Source organism: Octopus sinensis, linkage group LG10 (genome assembly GCF_006345805.1).
Source record: "Octopus sinensis linkage group LG10, ASM634580v1, whole genome shotgun sequence".
In the NCBI taxonomy this organism is placed as follows: Eukaryota; Metazoa; Mollusca; class Cephalopoda; order Octopoda; family Octopodidae; genus Octopus; species Octopus sinensis.
Window position 1 is genome coordinate 85401940 of NC_043006.1, and position 23972 is coordinate 85425911.

The 23972-nt window shown below is 34.1% G+C and overlaps 1 protein-coding gene across 7 annotated transcripts in view; it reads left to right on the forward strand.

Annotated features, from left to right (window-relative positions):
- The window catches only part of LOC115216597, a 66521-nt gene that overhangs the window by 25145 nt on the left and 17404 nt on the right, over positions 1 to 23972 (forward strand). For 3 of the 7 annotated variants that reach the window (XM_029786068.2, XM_029786067.2, XM_029786066.2), the window contains exons 2-3: positions 1668 to 1721; positions 2062 to 3240. In XM_029786068.2, coding sequence (XP_029641928.1) covers positions 3187 to 3240 — 54 coding nt within the window. In that variant the 5' untranslated portion in view covers positions 1668 to 1721; positions 2062 to 3186. Of the gene's footprint in view, positions 1 to 1667; positions 1722 to 2061; positions 3241 to 5621; positions 5640 to 23972 lie in introns of those variants that run through there. The other 4 variants (XM_029786070.2, XM_029786071.2, XM_029786069.2 and 1 more) reach the window with 2 other exon arrangements.

Here is a 23972-nt window from a genome sequence, read left to right on the forward strand (position 1 = left end):
TGCTATTTTTATTTTTCATACCCTTCGAAAATTTCTTTTAAATGTGGTTTTGGTCGTTTTGACTGCTTCTAGCGTGCCTCTTGTATTTAAATTTATACTATTTTATATGAGAATATGTTGTCTATATATATATATATATATATATATATATATATATATATATAGGGTGGGGCAAAAGTCCTGACGGTGTTTCAGTATTTAATAAGTTAATTTTTTTGTTTTAAGTTTACGATATCCCAGTATCATATATATATGTAGGAAGAAGAAAATGGAGATTGTGAAGTTAATAAGAGTTTATTATCAACTTGACTGTTATCCCTTACAGCTGTTTCAATTATACTCAGTGAATTAATTAAATATTAAGTTCATATTTCTGAGAATAATATACTAACATAACCTCTAATTGAATTTTATATATATATATATATATGTATGTATGTGTGTGTATTTATTGGAAACAGATGTAAGCTAGGTGAGGAATTCACATCTAAATTTTTTTTAATTTATTAAACTTTCACACCTTTTCTTGACTTTTGGCCTGCCCTTTGTGTGTGTGTGTGTATATATATATGAATATAGAACTATTGCATCAGTTTCTTATTGACAAAATAACCCTCATGATATGATATATATATATAGTGTTCCGAGCCAATGCAGAACTCCAAAATGATCTCACTCTTCTGCTTTAAAGGCTCTCGCAGATCATAATAGATGAACAGTTACGTTTGAGGTATATTATAATGAAAGAGTTATATGGTAATTGTAATCTTTGGAATAGATCAATAATGTTTGGCTCTGGTTTTATGGAAAGAAACATCTAATATTGAAAGAATGTAAAATACAGTCATCACTAGTCACATTTCACCTCTTTGTTTCTTGCTATCTATTCTATTTCTCCTTCCCTGGACCCAGTATTAGGCTACTGTATTTAGCATGTCAATAGCTGCTCCTTCAGTGACTCAGGTAAGAATTGATTTATTAATAAAATAGAAAACTTCCTTGGTGTTATTTGAGTACTTGTTTGAAAGAAATACTTTTCAGATATAGAAGCAGTACTCCAAGTGAGATGTCTTTGGATGTCCCCAAATTAATCGTTTTGATTCTGAGGCAAAATTTTTCAATTTTAGTTTCTTTTAATGTGTTATTAAAACTAGGGTGGGTGGTCATAAAATATAGGTGTGAGTTCTGCAGCATGATACATTTGTGTGTGTGTGTATATATATATATGAATATAGAACTATTGCATCAGTTTCTTATTGACAAAATAACCCTCATGATATGATATATATATAGTGTTCCAAGCCAATGAGTAGAAGTAAATATACTCTATATTTGTAAGATCTGTACTAAGAGTATGAAAGCTAAACATTGCTAGGATAAAATTAGCAAATGACTTCCTCATGATGAAATTATTTGTCTACTATATATCAGAATAATACTATTGCAAGACTACCTCAGCTGGTTTTAATTAAAAAGGTAAAAATAATTTTACTTGCTATTTAATTCACTTTTGATAACTAGGTTAATTTTTTGAACATATTAACATTTTTTTATCCTTAATATAATTGTTATATCTTTGTCTATGTGTTAGTAATATAAAATATTTATTTTTCAATTCTAAAATATTTCTCTCTTTTTTTCTTTTTATAATTATTAAAATTTTCCAGATAACCTTTTCACTAGCTGGAATTCTGCCACTGTTCAGTTAATATTCAGACAAGGTAATATTTAATCACTTCTCAACTCAAATCCATGCGTTTCTTGTAAAATATGTCTAAGAGATTGCTTTTCAACCGAATTAATGTTGAAATATCTACAACTCATTCCAAAATATGTCAGCATGATAAATTTTAAATTTTTACCTTCTGAAATAGGTTTTTAAAAAAGTAAATTCATATTTAATGTTAACTTTAGTGAATTAGGAATTATGGTCTTATAAATTCATGTATTTATTTTGTTGTTTTTGTTTCTGAATCCTCAATATTATGATTGTGAATAAAAATTGTTTCTTGTGAAATAAACGCTTTTTCTTTCTCTTCACATTCTATGATCTGTGAACAGTTGAAACATAGAAATCTGAAGAACCTGGACATTCAGCCATAAATGCCATCAGTACCAGAGGAATTATTTACCTAAATGTAAAATTTTGTAGGGAGAACAAGTGGGAATAAACCTTTTTTTTTTTTTGTTTTTAATTTCCAAAATTACCAAGAATAAATGGAATTTGTTTTCAGAATCTTTAGATTATATGGTGTATACTTTGCTTTGTAATGTATACCCATAACGAGCAGTATATTTCATAAATAAACATGTCCTGGAAATTAGGTTAAAATATGCTGTGCTTTCATTTAACTACAGAAATTTTTTTTTTCTAATTTTCATGTTGAAGACAAAGAGCAATAGAAATTATTTTTAATAAAAAAAAAAGCACAACAGTTAGCTCTTAGAATGGTTTTTAATTTGCTAGTTGTTTTACCATAAGACAAATAGGGTATAAGAATATTGCTTAATTATTCACATACCATTCATCTTGATTTTAAAACTTTTCACTGTACTTCAAAGCAAAGCCACTTTTGCTTTCCAGTACAGTGGAATGATTTCAATTTTTCATTCTGCATTTCAGTGAAAAATGTTATCAGGGTGTAATAGGTTTGAGAATTTACATTTCCTCTGAGGTAGTTTTAGAATGGATATTTTCTGTGCAGTAATGAAAAAAAAGCAGACTAGTGTTAGATTATAGGAAATGTATTTGAAGATGTCGAACTACATATATAAAGTTCTTCATTCAAATACCACTGGTAAATAACTTTTATCAGTAATGAAATCATGTCGGGTGGACAGTTTTGGAAAACGCTCGAAACATTCAACTCAGTAAATACTATCAGTTCATGATGCATACATTTACATTTGTATATACTTAGATTATACCCATTCCCTTCAGAATTTTAATGCCAACTCTTAGCTCATCAATGGACATGATAAATTTTGAATATCAGTTTTCGACGAAGAGAAAGATGTACAAGTTGGTCATTTCAGAGTTTGATATTGAGGAAAGAACTCAGTATTTACAGAGGAGAAAAAAAAAAGAGAGAGACATCAAATATGAAAATGGGGAAACTTCATTGTTTATGAAATTTCCTTAGTTTGAACAAGGCAAGATCATAAATATTATTTTGGAACAAATATATGAACTGTAATTCTTTTGAGATTTTTGAAAGAAACAGAGGTCTAACAGAATTGGTAAGTGTCAACCACCCTTTTGATTTTTATATGCTTCCATTCCCTTATTTTGTTACTTCCGAGGCCTAATAACAAAACTTAGTTGTTTGTTTTTATATATTTTTGCTAAGAGATTATTTTATACAAATACCAGTGCTAGATTTACTAGTACTATCTAATTCAGTTTAAAAAAAAAGAAAGTTGGTAAGATTTTTTCTTTCCACCCCCAAAAACTTACAAGCTGTTAAGATATTTATTGTGGAAATAAATTAAAATAAATTCTGCAACAACAGTGAACTTTGCATTTAAAAAGGAATTTTACTGTTATTTTTCTGTAACAAGACTTCACTGAATATTTGGATTGTAGATAGTTCTTGTTGCAATCTTCAGAATTAAACTCAAGCATTCCTTTCACTGTGTAGTTAATAGATAATTTCTATGATAGTGACTCGAAGGATTTTTTTTTTTTACAAAATATTCTTTCTAAGAATATGAAAAATTTGACTGTATTCAATTTTATTCTGTATTAATTTTAGTTACTTATGGTTACTGTATAGAAGCTTTCTTTACACTGAAAGCAATGCTATATGGTGAGTAACTAAGTGCATAAGACCCATCCAGTCCTCTATGCTTTTAAGAAGTAAAGTCACCTTTCTTAAAATCTTTTTGAAAAAAAAAAAAAATGAATATGGTTCTTCAAAACTTAATACTGATTTCTTGGATTTAAATCTAAAGATATCACTGTTGACTAAGCATTTTCTGCAAGCAATGGTATTTTTATTTCCTTGAACTATAGCTCCCTCTTCCCTTACAAGAAAAAGAAACTTATACCTATGGAAGATGTTGATAGAGTTAGTGAAAATGAGCACATGGTTTAAAATTTTACACTGTTCAGTGTGAAGCTTTACATTCCACTTGGACTCACCTTTGTCTTCATTCTTCCTTAGGCTGTGCGGTTATGGAAAAGGAGTCAGTTCTGTCAATTGAACAGACTGATCATTTTCTTAGTATAACTTGCTGTTAAATTGGGTATTTTCAGTTCACAATTTCCAAATGCATTTTGAGGTTTTCTTGAAAAATATGGTCAGCATAAAAAAATACCTAAAGGACAAATTGAGCAAAAATTTGTTGAAGTAGTTGAGCATCAAGGGCATTAGCAGCCTCTATCTACAGAAGAATCTACTACATCAATATGGATAACTATTGTAAAATAATTGCTGTATTCTGGGTGTAATGTATCATGGATTGATAGATGTTCACAAATGATTTACAGTAAGGTTAGATGATTAAGATTCAAATTTAAGATGGAATACAGATGAACAGCTGGTGTGTTACAGGTTTGTCCAATTCAAACCAATAGAGAGAACCAACTATTTGTTGAATCCGAGATTACTCTCATAGTTGAATGTACTTCAACTCTCTGTGTTCGGGTACATCCAACTATATCACATTTTTGTGAACAAGAGTGTTGGTTACAGGTTTCCAGAAGGACCAATCACTGGTTCACTGTATGGCAAGAGTGACAAGGAATTCTCTGTTACTTGGTGTGGAAAAAATATTGCAGGAGCACTTGTTTTTCAGTTTCTTCAGTGAAGCCCTCGTGTATTTGTCTGTGGATTTTCTCATAATTTCCATCTACCAAATTCTGGAGCGAACCTCTTAAACCACATGCCCATGCTGTTATGTGGATGTATTTCTTGCCAACCAATATTTGGGCTGCAATAGCTGTTGTTTAATCAAGGCAATCAAGGATTTTGTCACTTTGCAAAGGCTGTAGAAGAAACATTTAGAAGAAAGATTTAATTCTACATCCTATAACATCTACTTCTCTGACAAACATCATTTCTGTCTGCATGTCCCTAGAAATAGCAGTTGAGAAAGAACCCAAGGAGATTACAATTAGAATAAATAGTCACATTAGATTTGTTTTATGTGTAACAGACAAACAGGCTCATAGTGTTTTATCCAAAATTAAGGTCTAATGGTATGGAATTTAAAATTTTAGATAACACTTAGACACTAACTTCTAAAATAGAAATAAAGATTCAGACTCATTCTTTAATATAGTTGGTCATAGATTACACTTATCTCTCTGAAAGCAATTAGATTTTCTTGGAAAACTGAAATTTCCAAAATACCAATTTCTTGCTTTATAAAGATGACATAAGTATTAACAGTGCAATTTTAAAACTGTATAAACTAATACTATAGTCACAGTTTGTCAAGTATTAGTCTATTAAATATAAAACACTAACTAAAAGATTTCTTCCTACTTGCTAAGCTTGGAACAGTTTTGCACAGGATTTCACACTATTAAAAAACATAACTGTTTATTTTAATAATTGCTTCATTCTTTTTTTTCTTCTTTTTAGTTTGTTTCCTAACTTCATTTTATTATTTAGCATTATTGATTACCAAGGGAAGAAAAGTACTTATTAGAAAAGTTAAATTAATGCAAGTATTGGTAATATATTTTCTGTCAATAAGAATGACATGAGAAAATAAGGTTTAATTTTTTTTACATTGAAATACTGGCATCAGTAAGAGAACAAGTCAAATATAAGATACCTCTTCATTAGAATAACAAAAATGAACAATAAATAAAAATAATTTCAGTTAAAACTTAAGGTTTAGAAATTGGTTGGGGAAATGAAATCTAAGCCTTAGATTTCATTTAATTTCATCAGCTATGTCACGATGGAGTGAGCATAAATAAGTTCTTACTCAAATATTCTGTTAATAATTATTTTCTACTCTAGGCACAAGGCCCGAAATTTTTGGGGAGGGGACCAGTCGATTAAATCAACCCTCGTATGCAACTGGTACTTAATTAATCCTGAAAGGATGAAAAGCAAAGTTAACCTTGGAGGAATTTGAACTCAGAATGTAAAGACAGATGAAATATTGCTAAGCATTTCGCCCAGCGTGCTAACATTTCTGCCAGCTCACCGCCTTATATTCTGTTAATAATTGACAACAAACTAGGTGTATGGGGCTGTGTACTGTTGTAAATTTCTCAACAGTACTGAGATAAAATCTGTATATTTGACATAATATATGTCTTGGTAATGTTTACATTATTCTGTACAGGCTGTATATGATTGAAATATATGCTTTTAGTCTTTGGTATATCGTAGCTTGCTTAATATTTGAAAAATCTACAAAAGTGAGCTAGAATGATGAGAGAAAGTAGTGAGAAGAATCTCACTTCGTTTACATCCTTACAGTGTGTTTATATGAGTGTGCTTTATTTTACAAAGAAACAAATCTTAATTTTATGATTAAATCAAGTTAATAAGTCTTTAGATTTGACCAAGCATAAGTGGAAAGTGAAGTGACTCTTATAGAATAGAAAAGACCTGATAAAAGATTGACAGTATTAATGCCTGTCTTAATTCTTCCTCTAAACTTTTTCCTGAACCCTAGTCCTCTATCAGCTAAAGAAATCCAATATTCATAAATATGAAAGATACTTGACTTACCTCATTTGACAGATTCTATATTTTCTTATGGCACCAAAATATGGAATATTTTATATTGGTACAAATGTTTGAAGCAAATAGTTTCTTAGAAAAAGTATATGTATGACTAAGAGATTTAAAAATTTAACTTGTCACTATGACTCTAGTATTGTTTACTCCTTAGCTTTTTATTAGCAAAATAGAAAGTGTGCTCTATGGACAGTATACTAACAAAAGAAAAAGCAACAATTAGTCTTCATTTAGTTGGTTTAACATAGTTTAACTGCTTCATTGTAGAGATTAATATTGTACCAAATAAAGATTACCAATGCTTAGCACTGAAACCATGCAACTATTTATGTTTGCTACAGAAAATTATAGTTGGTTCACCATAACTTAATGGTTTAAAATTTCATTTTATTAATATGAAAATATGAGAAAATACTTTCTCTGCAGATTTAAATCTGCTTTGGTACAGAACTAGTTTCTGTATTCATTACAAGAATTCAAATCATCTATATTAACTGATGTAACGATATGTACATTATACTTCCTCAGATTTAAAACCATACAGGTATAGTTTAAAGATGTCAGGTTTTTTTATGGTGGTGGTGGTGGTGGTGGTGGGGATAACCAGTTCAAAGCTTTGCCAATATATTGCAACACCTCCAGTTGAATTCTCATTCTCTGAATATTTTAGAATAATCTTGTCTTGTATGCATGTAGTGTTTAACAAGGATCATTTGGGCAGTGAATAGTATTTCAGTAATTAAATTAAGACATTAATGCTGCAAGTGCTGAAGTTAGAGAAGAATGAAGGATATGTAATTCTTGTTTAGTAATGGGGTAATATGAAAGCAACTTAAATGGCAAAAAATAAATTACAACACTCTGAGTGTTAGTTATAATACATTTTGCTTTGGTTTACATAACTTTAAAGCAGATACCATTCCTGTTCCATTGTCAGATTCTCTGCAAAAAGAAAAAAAAAAGCACCCAGCTGTGAGCAAAACATCAAGCAATTGCTTCAGTAATAATGTATTTTAATATATTATTACTGAAATTGATTAAAATATTAAATAATTGTATTATTTAATATTCTAATTAATGTCGGTCCATTACAACTCGTATATAAGAGGAAATATAATTATTCTCAGTCTTTATATATTTTTATAACATTCCTTTCTAAATACATTGAATTAATTACAGAGACAAAATATCTCATTTTGCTGATCTACTGTCTGATGATCAAGTTTTGTAGATCTTTCAAACAGGTATCTGATGTTGCTTACTTTGTGACAACTGAATCTGTGCGTTTCCAGTTTGTTGAAAGCAGAGATTATATTGCATATATTATAGTTTTATTAAATGGCATCATTGCTGTTTTGCTGATTAGACCAAGGAAATTTTTTGTTTCCATTGGATTTTCCATTGCTGATACTACTAAGTTGCAACTCCCTGATAGGAAGTGGGATTGAAACTTGGAATGCACTGATATGCAAAGCATCTTGTCCCATTGTTCTAACAATTGCACCTGTCCACTGCCCTCAACTGGTACTTGATCAACCCTGTAAAAAAAAAATAAAAAGGCAAAATTGACTCCAGCACAATTTGGACCCAGCGGTGAGAATGAATACCACAAGGCACTGTAGTCAATGCTCTAACAACTCTGCTAATTCTAGTTCTCATATAGAGAAAACAGCTAACATCTTAAGTGTTAATTCAGCTTATATTTAAAATTATATACACAGGCATTTTTCTTCTAATTTGAAGCAAAGCTTCAAGTGAACAGCTGCAATGTGTGATGATTTAGTGTTACAGGTAAGTGGTCATCTAAGCTCTGTCATAAACCATTTTACTTTCTGTTTTAATTCTTAAAACCCTTGAGGCAGATTCCCTTGTTGATTAGTATTTGAAAACTCTGATATGCACACACTCTAGTTTTCATAACTAAAACAGTCAGTGGAAAGCCAAAGAAGTTTATGATATTTTTCAGAATGTTCAAATAAGAAAAAGGTACTGGAGTTGGTAGGCTACCAGAGCGAAAAGCTCCAGTTTGTGCACTGATTGTTTTCCCAGAACACTTTAGGTGAAAGAGAGACTAAGAAAAATAATAGCAGGAAATTTAAAGCAGTTCTTGCTACCCACTCAGTTTATTAAGGAAGGGTTTTAACAGTGAAAGTAGATTTGCACTGTTGGAAAGCAGCATCCCTGCCAGGCCAAGATTCATGGAAATCTTACATAGAGAAACAGTTGAAAATTAATAGCATCAAGAGATGTTTTAAAATGCGGCAATAAGTTGCTTGTATTTTTTTTTTTTTTTTTTGAGAGTAGATGACAAAAAAATTACTGACAAAAAAATTACTGTATTCAGTAATGAATCAAGAAATTTGTTATATGGGGAAATAGTAAAAACAAAGAACATCACTCGATTTATATTTTTACCTAATTATGCTACCTTAAAGAACAACTCTTAAAGAAATAATAGCAAATTGATTCTAGATGGTACTCTTACAAAGAATTTGTGAATGAACATTTTCTTTTAAACAGCAAGTGTTGATGATCTTGAGGGATTTTTCTGAAGTATTGAAAGCATAAATCTTGCTTTCATAATAATGGTAACTGGTAACATACACATGGTCATCATTGTTACATGCAGTACTAAGATAGAAAGATGGTGCATTTTAAAAATATATTTGCCCATGGCCTCATCATTTATCATCTGCATTGCTGTATGGAGAAAAATTCTCCAATTCCTATCGCATATTTCAAGTTCTTAGCCATTGTGCAAATAATGATAGGATTGTGGTTATAAAGCAGGGGGAATGACTTGAATCAACCGCACTCAATATCTTTGGGGTACTGATATACATTTATTTCATCACAACTACCCAAGAACATCTACTTCAATTTATTATATCTAAGATCTCCACAGGCTGTAATCTCCTAAGAAACATCAACTGGATTATCCTGGTTAAATATCCTAACGGTGTTTTAAAGACAAAACAGTGCCTCTGATAAAGTTTGTAAAGACTGCAATTTTTTAAAGTGATATTCTATCAATATTCTGTAATACCAGTGATTTAATTGTGATGAATGCTAAAACTTTTGGTTTAATTGATGTGAAGAAGTAAATGTTCAATTGTTTACTTGAGTTTCAAAGTAGCTGTCTGAATAAGATTTAATGCAGTTTGTTCAACATCATTGTTCTAAGTCTTAACATTCATGCAATTTATTGATAAATCCTCTTCAACTGTTTGAGTTGGCTCCCGATGCCAGCCAAACAAACATGTTGTATTGATGTATCGAATAAGTTGTTTCATTTCGTCTAAAACCACATTGCACAGTGTTGCAATTTAAATATGTGCTGTTCATTTTCATTTTTATGGTGATTGCAGTAAAACCAGCAAGTTGAACTCAGTGTGCATGTGCTCTTGATTGGAAGAGAATTATTTTAGAATGGTGCTTGTAGTGGTGTGATTGTGTTACCAGTGTTAGTGTGTTTTGGTATGTAATTGTCAATTGGTCACTGAGACATATCAATGTACAATTGACAATTCATTATGATGATGATGAATTGTCCATTATACATTGATATGTCTCAGTGACCAATGTTATGTGAGTCTGTTTTATACAGAGAGATTTTGTAGTTTATTGCATTTGATTGTGGCTGTATTTTCTTCGTGTTGGTGAGTGTTATGCGCGCACTAAAGTTTTTTTTTTATCTTCCTCTCTTTGTCTCCGAGTGATCATTGCTACATACTGGCTTTCATTGCTAACATGAGAGTTTTGTTTTAAGTAAAATAATCTTTAACCTAAACACGACAGACTAACAAAAGTTTGAAGGCTATGTGGAAAATGTCAACTTTAAGAGTAAATCTAAAAGTATAGGTTCAAATAAAGAAAGTGATATGGACTTGTATTTGTAATTACAATGTAAGTCTATTTGAGTCAGTGCAAAAATGTAGCTGCATTAGAGGTGACCCCTGGAAAAAAATGAAGCATATCTTAACTGAGATAGAAAATTAATTGACTAGGGATATAAATCAAGAGAGCTGGTACAAAGATATATTTTGGAAGTTCAAACGTCAATATTTTTGTCTTGCCTTCATTGCATTTGTGGTTTTGTGTGGTGAAGATTTCATTCCACAGTTTTTATTTAACGAGAAAACCTTACCTGTAATACTCCAATTTCATTTTTGAAGTCTTACTGGAAAATTTCTTACTTTCAAATCAGACCATGCATTTTTCTCTTTATGAAGAAATTTAACCAAACTCGTATACCAAGAAGCTTAAATATACTAAATATTCTATATTTTTGCAGTTGACTGTATACTATAAATATCTTTAAAAAGTACACTGGTACAAAAAGACATTCTTTGTTTTAAATGTATACGATTGAGGAAGAGAGCCATAAGGATTGGATTATATAGGTTGTGGTAAAACTGATTGAATTTTCAATGTGTGTGCCTGTGTTCGTGTGTGTGTGTGTATAAAATACATGTATGCACACATTACAAGATCATTTGTTAACATACCAATTGCAAAGTAGATAATCATAGCTGTCATAAGAAGGGAAGAAAAAAGTTTTCTGCTTGGCTTTGCATTTGGGGTTTTCTGACTTTTCATGTTAATAAATAATGGTTTGTAAGTTCTGTTGAGGTAAGCTCTTGGCAAATTAAATCTGGATTCCCTGTGTTTCTTTTTGCTCCCATTACTAATGGTCTTTTTAAAAAATATGCATGAAATTCACATTTCCTGTTTCCCCTCCCTTGATGTCAGAGCTAGTCACACATTGATGAATACTGTTGAACTACCATGTATTTGATGTTGGATTTTATTTCATTTGCATATGAAATAGAATAATGGAACTAATGTGTGCCTAGAAACGAAAAGAAAACTGTTTAGTTTGGAGTTATATCCCCTGAAACACCATTCCACATTTAAAATGAAATAATTTTTATTTTTCAACCACACACATTGATTTCTCTAACTGAAAATATTCCTTGAGTGAATACAAATGGCAGAGAGGTTAAGGGGAAAAAGAATCTTGTGAGGAAGGTTTGAAACTGACAGATTTAAAAAAATGTTGGAACAAATAAGAACAGTTACAACAAAGAATATGAAAACTGTGGTGTCACTGACTGTTTCTGCAAGTTTCAGGATTCTTAACTTAATGCAGATGAATATTATTACTATTACTATTATTATTACTTTGGACAGTTACATATTTCAATGTTGCAAGGTTTACAAATGAAAGGAACAACGAAAATACTACTAGCTGCAAAGGAAGCATTCAACTTCTATTCTTGATCCCAGCTCAACAAAACGTAATGGATGAACCAATATGTTAACCAGAAATGATTAAACAAAATTATAAAAGAAAAGCTACTTTGGATTTAGTATCACTATGTTGCAAGAAGATTCATGTATTTCACCAGCTTGGATCAGAACAACAAGACATGAACCTGCAATGTATCCGGTTTGCTCAAAACTGTTTCCGGTTACAAACTTTTAAATATATTTCACCAACAACATAGACTTCATCTTGGCATTTTTTGAGAGATTCAACTGTTATAATTGGCTGCTATGGAAACCTCGAAGTACTAAAACACTTGAGGTTTTATTTCTTGCTAAAGCTTATTGCTGACCATACAAATCAATTTCTGTAGTGAAGTGACTGTCATTTTTGGAACATTTGTATGGAATCCTTTATTTCACAGCAAAGGCAGGCACCAAAGTTTATTATGATCTCTTTACCAGTAAATAATAGGACCAGTCTCAGGAGACAGAAATAAACAAGACAGCTTGTAGAAAAGCCTTAGATGAAGCAGAGTTGTGTATATTAGAATTAATAAGAAGATGCTAAGGATATATGTGTATATATATATTGCAGTGTGGATGTGAAGGCTCATACATGCATGACTTCCATGCAGTTTTTGTGTATGGTATAGCTTCTTAACCACACGGCCACAATGTATATGTGTATGTATCAAAATCCTCGTTTTAGCATTTTCTTTTTTCATGGACCGGACTGAATTTGTTGAAGCAAATGTTTTTCAATGCTTGGGTACACTTCTTGTTGCCACCTGTTTTCATGGATGATTGGAAATGCAGTATACTGCATTCATGACATGGGATAATGTCACAGCAAGGAGACAGTAACATACACACACATAAATGGTCAGATGAAACTTATTGAGGCATTTTTTTCTGACTAGATGGTCTTCCCGTAGCAATCTCAACTGTTTCCAAGCAAGATACTACTTCTTGTCCTTTGAACAACAAACAACTCGGTGATTGAACATATTTTCTTAATGTAAACAAATAAGACTCCTGGTATGAGCAGTTACTTGATTTTCAAACAGTTTGCAAATATCAAAGGCAAGTAGAAGACACAGCTCACTCTATTATGAAACTAGCTCTTTGTTGTTTCAACCTTTTTACTCATTTGGCTCATGGCTACAGTAAACATTTGCTCATGATGCTAAGCAGTAGGATCGAACCAGGAACACTTTCGTTGCAGTGTGAACTTCTTAACTACACATCCATGCCTATACATAGAGTATACTATGAAAATACAATATATATATATATGATATAGATAAACTCTTATTTGTAATTTATATCTGATATGTATGATATATTTTGCGTCTAGTTTACTCATATGGGATGCATTAGCTGTAAATTTTGAATTTGTCATTTAATAGAGTAGAATTGGTAGACCATTGGACAACATGGCTCATGTTTTGTAGTTATAACATTAAAATTGTCAGGTCTGTTCTTTTCATCCTTCAGGGGTCTATAAAATAACAGCTACACCCTAGAGGAAACGAGTGCTGTTGAATATGACCAGTTGGATGTCAAGTCTAGTAAAAGAATTGTGCGAATATGTTTGCTCTTTTCTCTTGGACCAAAAGTTAGTCAAGCAAATGAACAACACCATCCTCTTGGACTTGTTTTTTCATGTGCCCTAGATGTTTCAAATATAGCTGTGTTTCCCCATTCACTCTAAGAACACTGTCGACAACATCTCTGGACAAAGCCCATCCCTCTTTACCATCTGTGTGGCTTTTACCTGCCACTTTTCATAAAGCAAATGACAACTTTGTGCAAGCACTCCTGCTTCCCAAATTGCAACAAGTCCTTTTAGTCCCTTGGCAAAAGAATTTCCACCGCCCTTTAACTCTTGACAGCTCAGTAACTAGTACTCTCTCGGAAGAAACATGTTTGCTGCTCAATTTGCACACACTTAGCAAAACCTACTTCATTTCCCCAGTTTCTCCACTATTACACACATTATGATAATGTTTTCTATTACCCTCAAACAGTGCACTCCTTATCCTTGCCAAACTCTTCAATCTTTCCATGCACATAGGAAAAATGGAAGATGGGCAGGACTGAACAGTTGCTGTGCAAATCTTTCTACAAGTCCTTTCTCCTTGGTAATCTTAACTACAGCTTCCATATGGCTAGGACTTTTGGGGACCTGCTCATCATTGGTCCCCCGTCTTTCAGAAATTTGCTGGAAGTGATTTGATTGAGCATGACATTGGTAAAGTTTTTAACAGCCTCTGGTGAAAAAACCCAGTTAAAGTGCACACGTGTGTGTTTCATCTCTTGGGTAAGAAACATCCTGCCAAATGGCTGCATGTGTAAATGTGGCTCTCTTTCTGAATATGAATAAACCGGTAACATGACTCTGTGCAGTGCAGGTGATATCACTCCTCATTCTTTCACCTTCCACACTCGCCCATCATACACATGTAAACATAAGACACCTCGGAACTAATCTCCAATGGGGATGTGCTAGTATTTATGCTTCACACACATTCAGGAAACTTGTACTTCACAGATATTACACAAAACCTTCACATTCATAACAGTAAATACTGCATCCTAAAAACTTTCTTTCCTCTTCAGCCTCACAACAACTGCTGACTCACATGAAATCCACAATGGAATACTACTCCCACATCTGGGATGATGTGGTGCTACACACAAAATACATTCTTGTTTGCATACATTAGACTGGTTAGGGTTTGTCAATTTGTGACCAACAAGCACATTGCTGCATTGGCATCTACTCTTCAGAATAAGCTGGTACATGCCTCCTTGTTAGTCATTCTCTGTCTTCGTGCACTGGTAATGATATCCATCCCTTTTGGAAACTTTTCACCACATAGTTCTTGTGGTCAGGGATTTTTAGATGTTTGTATTGACCATCAAACCATGTCAGTCCGTCCTGCCTAAACCTACAAATGTCCTAGACTTGGCTCCTTCATCCTGACTGAAGCCGTAGAAGACCATTTCAGATTTTGAATTCAGTTTCATTGTGAGCTTTTTGTATGAACAGTGTACTGAAATCTACATGCTCTAGTTAATCTAACCCTCAGGAACAGGCTTCATCTTTTTGCGCCTTAAAACCACAGCTACTCAGGACACTTCCAGGTTTGGCTGCCTAAAAATAGAGCTAGCATAGCAGCAGTTTGTAATTACTTTATGTATTTCAACTCTATTCATTTCATCCTTCTCAGATTCAACGTATAATTAGTTTGAGCTGTTGAGTGATCAGCTACTTGGAAGTTTGATCACCCAAATTTTGGTTCCAACTTAGTACAGTTCACTTAGAAAAAAAATAAATAAAATGCATTTCTCTTTCCTGAAGAGGGAGCATCTGGTGGTGGGATGCTGCTATGGAAAGTTACAAACATGAGTTACAGGGTGGAACAAAAGCAAGAAACATGGTGTAAATACAGTTTTCTTGGAGATTAGAACCAAATTTAATGACCATGAACCACTATTGCTAGATAACTTGAGTTTGTGATATGTTGACCCAGTCCTGTCATCTTGTGTATAAGCTTAAATGTATCCTGAAAATGAGCCTCGCTACTTCCAATGATGATTCTGTTTCTGCCATGAGCACTAATGTCAGCACACGGCACGTTTTCACCATTTAAGTATCATTGTCTACTTTCATCTGTAGCATTTCAGCTACCTCTTCCATTGGATTCCTGCTCAGTCTAACTGCATTACCTTGGTTCATCTATGAATTTCACTCAAGATTGACTGACATTCTATTCAAGGAAGCTCTATCTTCAATCTGCATAGCACAAACCTGGAACTACACACAAAGCCATCAATAGCTTCATTATTATGCTTAGTGAGTGCATAGTATTACTCATCCCCTACCAATCTTTCACATGAGGCTTCCAATGCTTTAGTAGAGACACTTGTTTTCAACACGGGTATCAAAATCCTGCACTAAGAGTGACTGTGGTAAGAAGCTTGCTTCCCAACCACATGGTTCTGGTTTCAGTCCCACCGTGTGGCTCCTTGGACAAGTGTCTTCTACTATGGCCTTGGGCCAACCATAGCCTTGTGAGTGGATTTGATAGGCGGAAACTGAAAGAAGCCTGTCGTGTATATATATTTGTGTGTTTACGTCCCCCATAACTTAGCAGTTCAGCAAAAAGAGATCAAAGACTAAGTACGAGACATACGAAGAATAAATCCTGGGGTTGATTTGTTCAACTAATGGCAGTGCTCCAGCATGGCTGCAGTAAAAATGACTGAAACAAGTAAAAGAATATGTAAGTAGCTGTTGCATCTAATGAAAGATTGTCTTAAGTTGTGCTATATATAATGTTTTAATGGCCATTTTTCCATGCTTGCATGAGTCAGACAATTTGTTGAAGCAGATTTTCCACAGCTGGATGCTCTTCCTGTCACCAGCCTTCATTTATTTCCAAGTAAAGCAATATTTCCTCATTGTTGGACATGTTTTCACAGAGTGTTTGTGTGTTCTTCTATGTGTTTCAGCCTAAAAGCTGTGGCCATATTGAAACTGCATTATGAAATGTGAAGTGCAAATATTCAATCTTTCCTGAATTAAAAACATTTCCAGTTCCATGCTATATTACATTTGTAAGTCATTATATCATAGAGTGTAACCAAATTCTTTTAATGGTTTCTGTTATTGGATTGCAACCATGCTGGAGCAGTTTCTTCAAAGGCTTTAGTCATATATAATGACAAAACTCAATATTGAGTGAAATATGTCTTTCGGGGACCAGTATCTGTTCCATCTCATGTTTTGAGTCCTGCAATTCAACTCCCTTGTTGATTATACTGGTGGTTTGTTCCTTGACTAAGATTGCTGCAGCTGAGCAGGCAAACCAAGTTTTAATTCATGAACCAGGAGGCTTGCACTCCTGGTTCATGAATTAAATTAGAAATGCTTCTAAATGACTTGAGAAAACTTAGCGCTTCAGATCTAGGTAGAAATGAACATTCTATTTAACACTTCTGTGATTCTAAAACTAAGGTGCCAAATGTATCAGGATCTAGAAGTGGTCTCAGGTGGGTTGTTATCAGAAGAGTTAAATATAGATGATTGTAAGATCTATTCCTCTCCCCTCTTGCCATTGAATGCGCTAAGCTATGATGATTAATTTATGTTTGTGCTAATTTATTTCCCTGTTTTAAACAGCTGTGTAAGATTATTTAGACATGAAGTAGGGATCATACCATTCAAATTGGATTCACAAATATATTTTTTTCTTTACAACTTACACAATTACTGCACAGTTGTACATATGTGGGTGGCAGCATTAGCAGTCATTAGAGTGTTGTGCAGGATGCCGTGCTGCATTCATTCCATCACAGCTCACCAAGTTCAAATTCCCCTGGGGCCAACTTTGTCTTTCGTCTTACTGGAATCAGTTCTCAGTCTCTGGAAGAAATCAACTGTGTCCAAACCTGGAGAGAGATGAGTTCCACCGTGTTTGAAATGCCAGAAACATACCATATGTTAATGGCATGCTGAAAACTCCATTAGGAGTTGAGGATGCCCAGAAAGTTGTATAAGAAGTCTGATGTCATCAAGATCTCAATGATTTTATTCTCTTTGGAGCCTGTTTAAATTTAAATATTGACATGCTTTGTGTTATTCACTACCTGGAGACTGAATTTTTAGACTGTCTAATCTTCATCACCATACATGGAAGCTTCTATGTAGTTGCTTTACTTGCTAGAAATAGCAGCTAACACTCCTTCATCACACTTTACTACTTTAAATAAAGAAAACACATCAAGAAAAGAAGTTATAATAAATCCTTAAAAAGACTGGCTAGCCACATCCAGGATCCCTTTGATCATAAGTTTTCTCAAACAGGGTTGACCTGCATCTAAACAACAATCAACTGAGGAGCCCTTTATGTGTGCTTGGTCTACAACTAATAGCAACCAAATTTCCCTCAAATCACACCTTGCCATCTTAGAAGATCTTGTTATACAATGTAACCCTAGAATCGTCTATCAGAAAAGAATTCAATGAAGACTGACTTTGTACTAAGCAATGAGAAAATGATGTATGAACTAACATTCCTGACAATCAATTAGTGAACTCTTCAAAAGTATCTTATTAATTAGTGTCTTTTGTGACAGAAAATGTAATTTAAGTCTAAGATATTTAAAGCCCTAGCTCACTACCAGAAGAACACCATACTATTATTGTAAGCATTGTATATGTATCCTCTTTGTGCTTTGAACTACTCATTCTGACTAAGCTCCTTGTCCTTCTAGCATAAAGTTTTCCCATTCTACTCGAGGGTCGTACCCTTTCATGGTAACTTCACTAGTGCTAAAAAGAGCACCCTGTACTCATTGTAAAGTAGTCGACATTAGGAACGGAATACAGTGAGATACTATGCCAAACAAACACTGGAATATGGTACAGTCCTCAGGCCCTTCAGATTCTGTCAAACCATTAATCCCATGCCAGCATGGAATACAGATGTGGAGTGATGATGTCAGGGAATTCCACAAGACTACACGACCTTACTAACTTTGGATGTGAGATTAGGTCCCTCATTTAGCTTCCATGACAGTATTCTTTGTGTTTGTAGACAGAACTATAGATTTACTATGAATTCTATCATTTAACCATTTAATCAACTGTTATTAAATCTCATATTTGCTACATGGGATTAGTGTTATGTTTCAAAATCCTTTTGCGCAAACAGTTTATAGGCATACAGCAACTCTCATGTATCAGTACCTGCGTTTTTGTGGAAGATCCTCTATAACTAACGACTGTATGCCCATCACTCCTCATGTAATATCGTTTGCATTTACAGAGAACCTAATGAAGCACTTTAATATCAACAAAAGTTTACCAAGTACATATAAAATTAGTAGCAAATAAAAGCAAGCTACACTTTATGACAATCTGAGTTTTATTATTTTATCTTTAAACCAAAACTCATTCTACATATTTTGTTTCTGTAGTTACAGTGCAAAAGAGTATAACCTTTCTCAAGCTTTTTTAAGTGAACAACACAGCAAGATTCTATGATGAGTTTTGTAATATCTCTGGCCTTATTGTAGGAATAACTCTAGAAGATATAAATGAACAAATGCTTAGGCAGTCAGTGACAAATTGAGCAGTTCATGCAAGAAATTAAATTTTCACCAGCTAGTTTCCAGTAACACAGGATGGTGCAATAGCAATGAAGTGATGCATTTAATTAATTTACAGTCTGGCGTGGAAAGTTGCTTAAAACTGACTGGTAGTTTATGTCGACTAAATGGCAAAGAAATCAATGCTAAACACCATCCTTATTGAGTATGAAAGGATAAGTAACCATAGAGTCATTGTAACTTTTACATTTACCTGTTATCTTAGCCAAATAAAATCTTATATGAAATAATAAACCACAGAAATCTGAATAACATTATACAGGTTGATTGTTCTGCTGACTGACTTAGCTTCAGTCTCATTAGCTGCAGTACTTGAAGTCTATCTGGGTTGATAAAATATCTAGACTTAAACTGATTGACTGCAAAGACTGAATCATTGATATTAAGCAGGTTTGAACTAATTTGGTTAACAGAACAGTCAACTTGTATAATGTTACTTAGTTTCTGGATTTTATTTTATACAAGAATTTATTTCACTTAAATATTAGATGTACAAAAAAAGTGCTAAAAGTTTTATGATGCTTGCCTTTCATTTGCAACTAGGTTGGTGCTGAATGCCGAATTCTGTAGCTTGCTGTAGATAAAATATCAATCAACTTTTCCCATAGAATGTAAGCTTAATTCTATAAATTAACCTTACAACATTCAGATTACTCACAAATGTAATGCTTGTTTATTCACATTATTTTGATGTGATTTTTAGACTGAATAAAGGTAGGTGTGAGAGGCCTGATATGGTCAATTGAAGTGTTGAAGGGCTAAGTTAATTTTCAATATTGCTGCACAAAGTGGTGACTTCTGCACTGTTCTAGAATATAAGGAGCTATCAAAGTGTCTTGTATGACCTGCCAATTAATCATTGATTATTTGTTTTTGGTTCTGTGCTTTAGAGCTAGATAAGTAGTTATATTGCTAGTGTAATTGACAAAGTCAGAGAAATTTTCTTAGTGAATGAGATTCTCTTACATGTTTCAGTCATTTGATTGTGGCCATGCTGGAGCACTGCCTTAAAGGGTTTTGAAGAAATTGACCCCAGGACTTATTCTTTGTAAGCCTAGTATTTATTCTATCGGTCTCTTTTGCCGAACTGTTAAGTTATGGGAACATAAACATACCAACATTGGTTGTCAAGCAGTGGTGAGGACAAACAGACACTGAGACAAATATATATATATATAATGGGCTTCTTTCAGTTTCCATCCACCAAATCCACTCACAAGGCTTTGGTCAGCCCAAAGCTATAGTAGAGGACACTTGCCCAAGGTGTCACAGTGGGACTGAACCTGGATCCATGAGGTTGGGAAGCAAGCTTCTTACCACACAGCTCTGCTTGCACCTATAGTTTTCTAAATTTAAAATTTTCTTGTCTAAAATCAGTGGCTTATTTTGATTTTTGAGTATTGTTTGCATCCATTGCTTTTGGTCAATGTCCACTCTGCTATTGTTATTCAACCCCAGGTTTGCAATTAACATGGACATTCCCTCTTTTATTTCAAACTGTGTATTGAAGACTTTATTCTCCAATATGTTCTACATTTGTTGTTGAAACAGTTTGGCATAATTTGAAGATTTGGTTCCTATTTCTTGTAGACTGCAATAATGTAGACTCATTAAATAGTTGTTTAGTTTCAGATTAACCTTGATCAAGTGGAGGTGGTATCTGAGACTGCTTTATCTAATGCATCCTTTTTAAAAAGACTACATCTTAATTTAAGGAAGATTTGGCTGTTATTTCTTGCATGTTGAGCTACTGCATAGAGGTATTTTCCTTTTGAAAAGGTCTGGTTATTGACTGGATTTTATCTCCAAGCTCATGTAGGATAGGAAAATAGGTTCCACTATCATTTCACTGAAAGCTTGAAGCTATAAAATTCTGCACATTATTTGAATTTAATTACAAATTAACCGTTTTTGGTAGTGTGGGTTATGGTCTAGTCACCCATATTGTAAATTAGGTGACTGGTGTAGCAGTACCATAGTCAACTAATACAAAGGTATCAAATTGCTGGATAAGGTAACAAAAATTATGGAGAGAATCATAGCCCAACCAAAGTTATAAACTTTGTGATGTTTATAACCTAGACTATGGTCCTCTTGCAGTGTGAGAGGCACAAGGCAAGAAGCTACCACCAGTGTGGTCAATTTGTTGTTTTCTCAGGTCCTTCAATGCCCAGCACCAAGTGTTCTGGGGCTACCCCTTTTTTTCATGGTATTCAGCATAGCATAAAGGAGCTCCCAAGAGCAGCCTGTCTTGAATTCCTCTGTTATTGCCTGGTGGACTATGATGAACAAACAAGAGGGGGTTGAGCACCAATAAGTCAAAAAAAGCCAAGTACAGAGGTTTATATCTTTGGTCATGTATTTCTCCTGCAGTTGCCTTACCAGAAATATAGCATCAGTGGTGCTTCTCTCTGGCACAAAACCAAACTGCATCTCATCTAGACTAATTCTCTCCCTAATTGTTTGGGCTATGATTATCTCCATAATTTTTGTTACCTTATCCAGCAATTTGATACCTTTGTATTAGTTGACTATGGCACTGCTACACCAGTCACCTAATTTACAATATGGGTGACTAGACCATAACCCACACTACCAGATATTTCAAGCATCTCAGCAGTGATTCCTCATAGGCCGGAGGCTTTCTCTGTCTACATATCCTTAATTGCTTTATCCACCAGGGTACTGTCAATTTGGGTAGCTGGTCCCTCAATTGGAGCAGCATTTGGCAGACTCTCCTCCTGCAATTCATTCTCCACATACAGTAGTCTTTCATAATAGCATCTCCAATCCTCTTTGCAGACTCATTAAAAGTGCACTATCAACCATACAGACACATTTCTCTCACAGACTGTTTTGCAATCCAAAATACTTCAGTTCTTTGGTCTTCACAACACTGAACATAGGCAAACTTCTTTTCTGCTTCTCCCTTGGCTAGATATACCTGTCTCCTAGCTTCCCATCTAGCTATCAGATACAGTTCCCTTCTGCCCTCACTCTTCCAGGCCTGTTTCTTTGCTCTAATGGCCCTGTCTACAGTATTGTTCCACCACCACATCACCCTAGGTCTGGAAGAGACTTTGCACCAGCCACAGATTTGGTCTGTGGTACTCAGCAAGCTGTCTCACAGGAATTTCCAGTTGCCCTCTATGTCACAAGTTTGTAGCCCTCGCTCTCATCAAATTTCTCAATTAGGATGTCCCTAAATCTCTGACCATATGAAGGGTCCTTAAGCTTCCAAATCCTTTTCCAGATTGGTCTGCTTCTTGGCATCCTTCTGGCCTGGAGTCTAAAGTCTATGCTGGGGGGTACATTTTTCACCAGGGAAGGTCTTTGTATTTAAAAGCAACTATGCAGGCTACTGTCTAGTGAGAATGAAATCGATCTGGCTGGCTTCCTGGAGTTGGTGTTGCAGATCAAATGGTTATTTGCACAGAACTCCAGTAGCTTTGTTCCCTCTTTGTTTTGGGAACCAATTCTGTGGCCCCTATGTACACTGGAAGATACCGAGCTGCCGTCCAACATGCCCATTGAAATCCCCAGCCAGGAAGATGAGATCATTGTCATTTGTCTGAGGTAGCCTGCAGAAGAATATCATATAAGTGGTCCTTTTGTTCATTTGGTAGGCCCACTTGTTGGGGCATAGGCAAATATAATTCTAGCTATACTATTCTGCAACACTAGCCTGAGCTTAAGTACTCTATTGCACACTCTGACTACCTCTATGACCTTATCCACCCATTTTTCTGCAAGAAGTGTGCCCACACCACCTACTCCATCACTGTTATTTTCCCAGAAGATTTTATACCTATGTGTCTTGCTTGTGAAGAACCTGGCTGAAGCTCCTCTCCACTTTACCTCTGGGATGCAACATACATCAACATGCCCACTCAGTTGCTTTGTGCATTGATTTACTCAAGAATCCTTTCATTAAACAACTTTTAACATTTAACTCCATTAATATTACTGATGTAGGTCTCTCTCTCATTACATAATCTGTGTTCTGCTTCAAAATTATTTCTTACTTACCAAGTGACAACTGGTACTAGATGTGCTGACTAAATATATGAATGGTCTCCATACTATTGCATAACTAATTGTAGCATTCATCAACTGCTGCTGTTTACACTGCATTAGCGACATCTTTGTGAATTGACACCAAATTTCTCTATCTCTCTGAAGGTTCTTAATTGAGTTGTTTCATCAAACAAAGATTTAGAACTTCTAACATTTTTAGTGCTGTTAAGTATTTACATTCGATTATGTTTTTATGAAATACCATTATGTAGATATTTGATCATAATATATTATGATTTATTTTTGTATAGGAAAGGCATTACAGTTAGCTAAGAAAGTAGAGAGCCACACTAACCATTTACTTCTCTAAGCTGTTCTATTTTTGAATTTAAGAGCAAAACTAAGAGCCAGTACTCCCAGCCTTTCAGAAATGATGTGGTTCCACATTTGTCTTCAGCATCTGTAATAAAGAGTTAGAGGGAAATGCAGGGTTTACAATTCTGTAGAAAGGATTGGGAAAAGTGTTTCATGCTGAGTCTGGGAGGAGAGCGGGCTGGAGTAGAGAGGGTATGTAGATGGCTAATTTGGTGGGGGGAGGATAGGGATTAATAACATGAGAGATTGAGGGTCTTAGTTGTGTATTATGCTTACACAAGACTTCCATAGTTCTGTTAGTCTCTCTCACATATACACAGTCAGATTTGATACAGGTTTCAGAAGTGAAATGTAGAATGGTGTATTTAAAAAAAATAACAAGTAGGTTGTTAAATCAATATTCTTTTCTTTTCTACT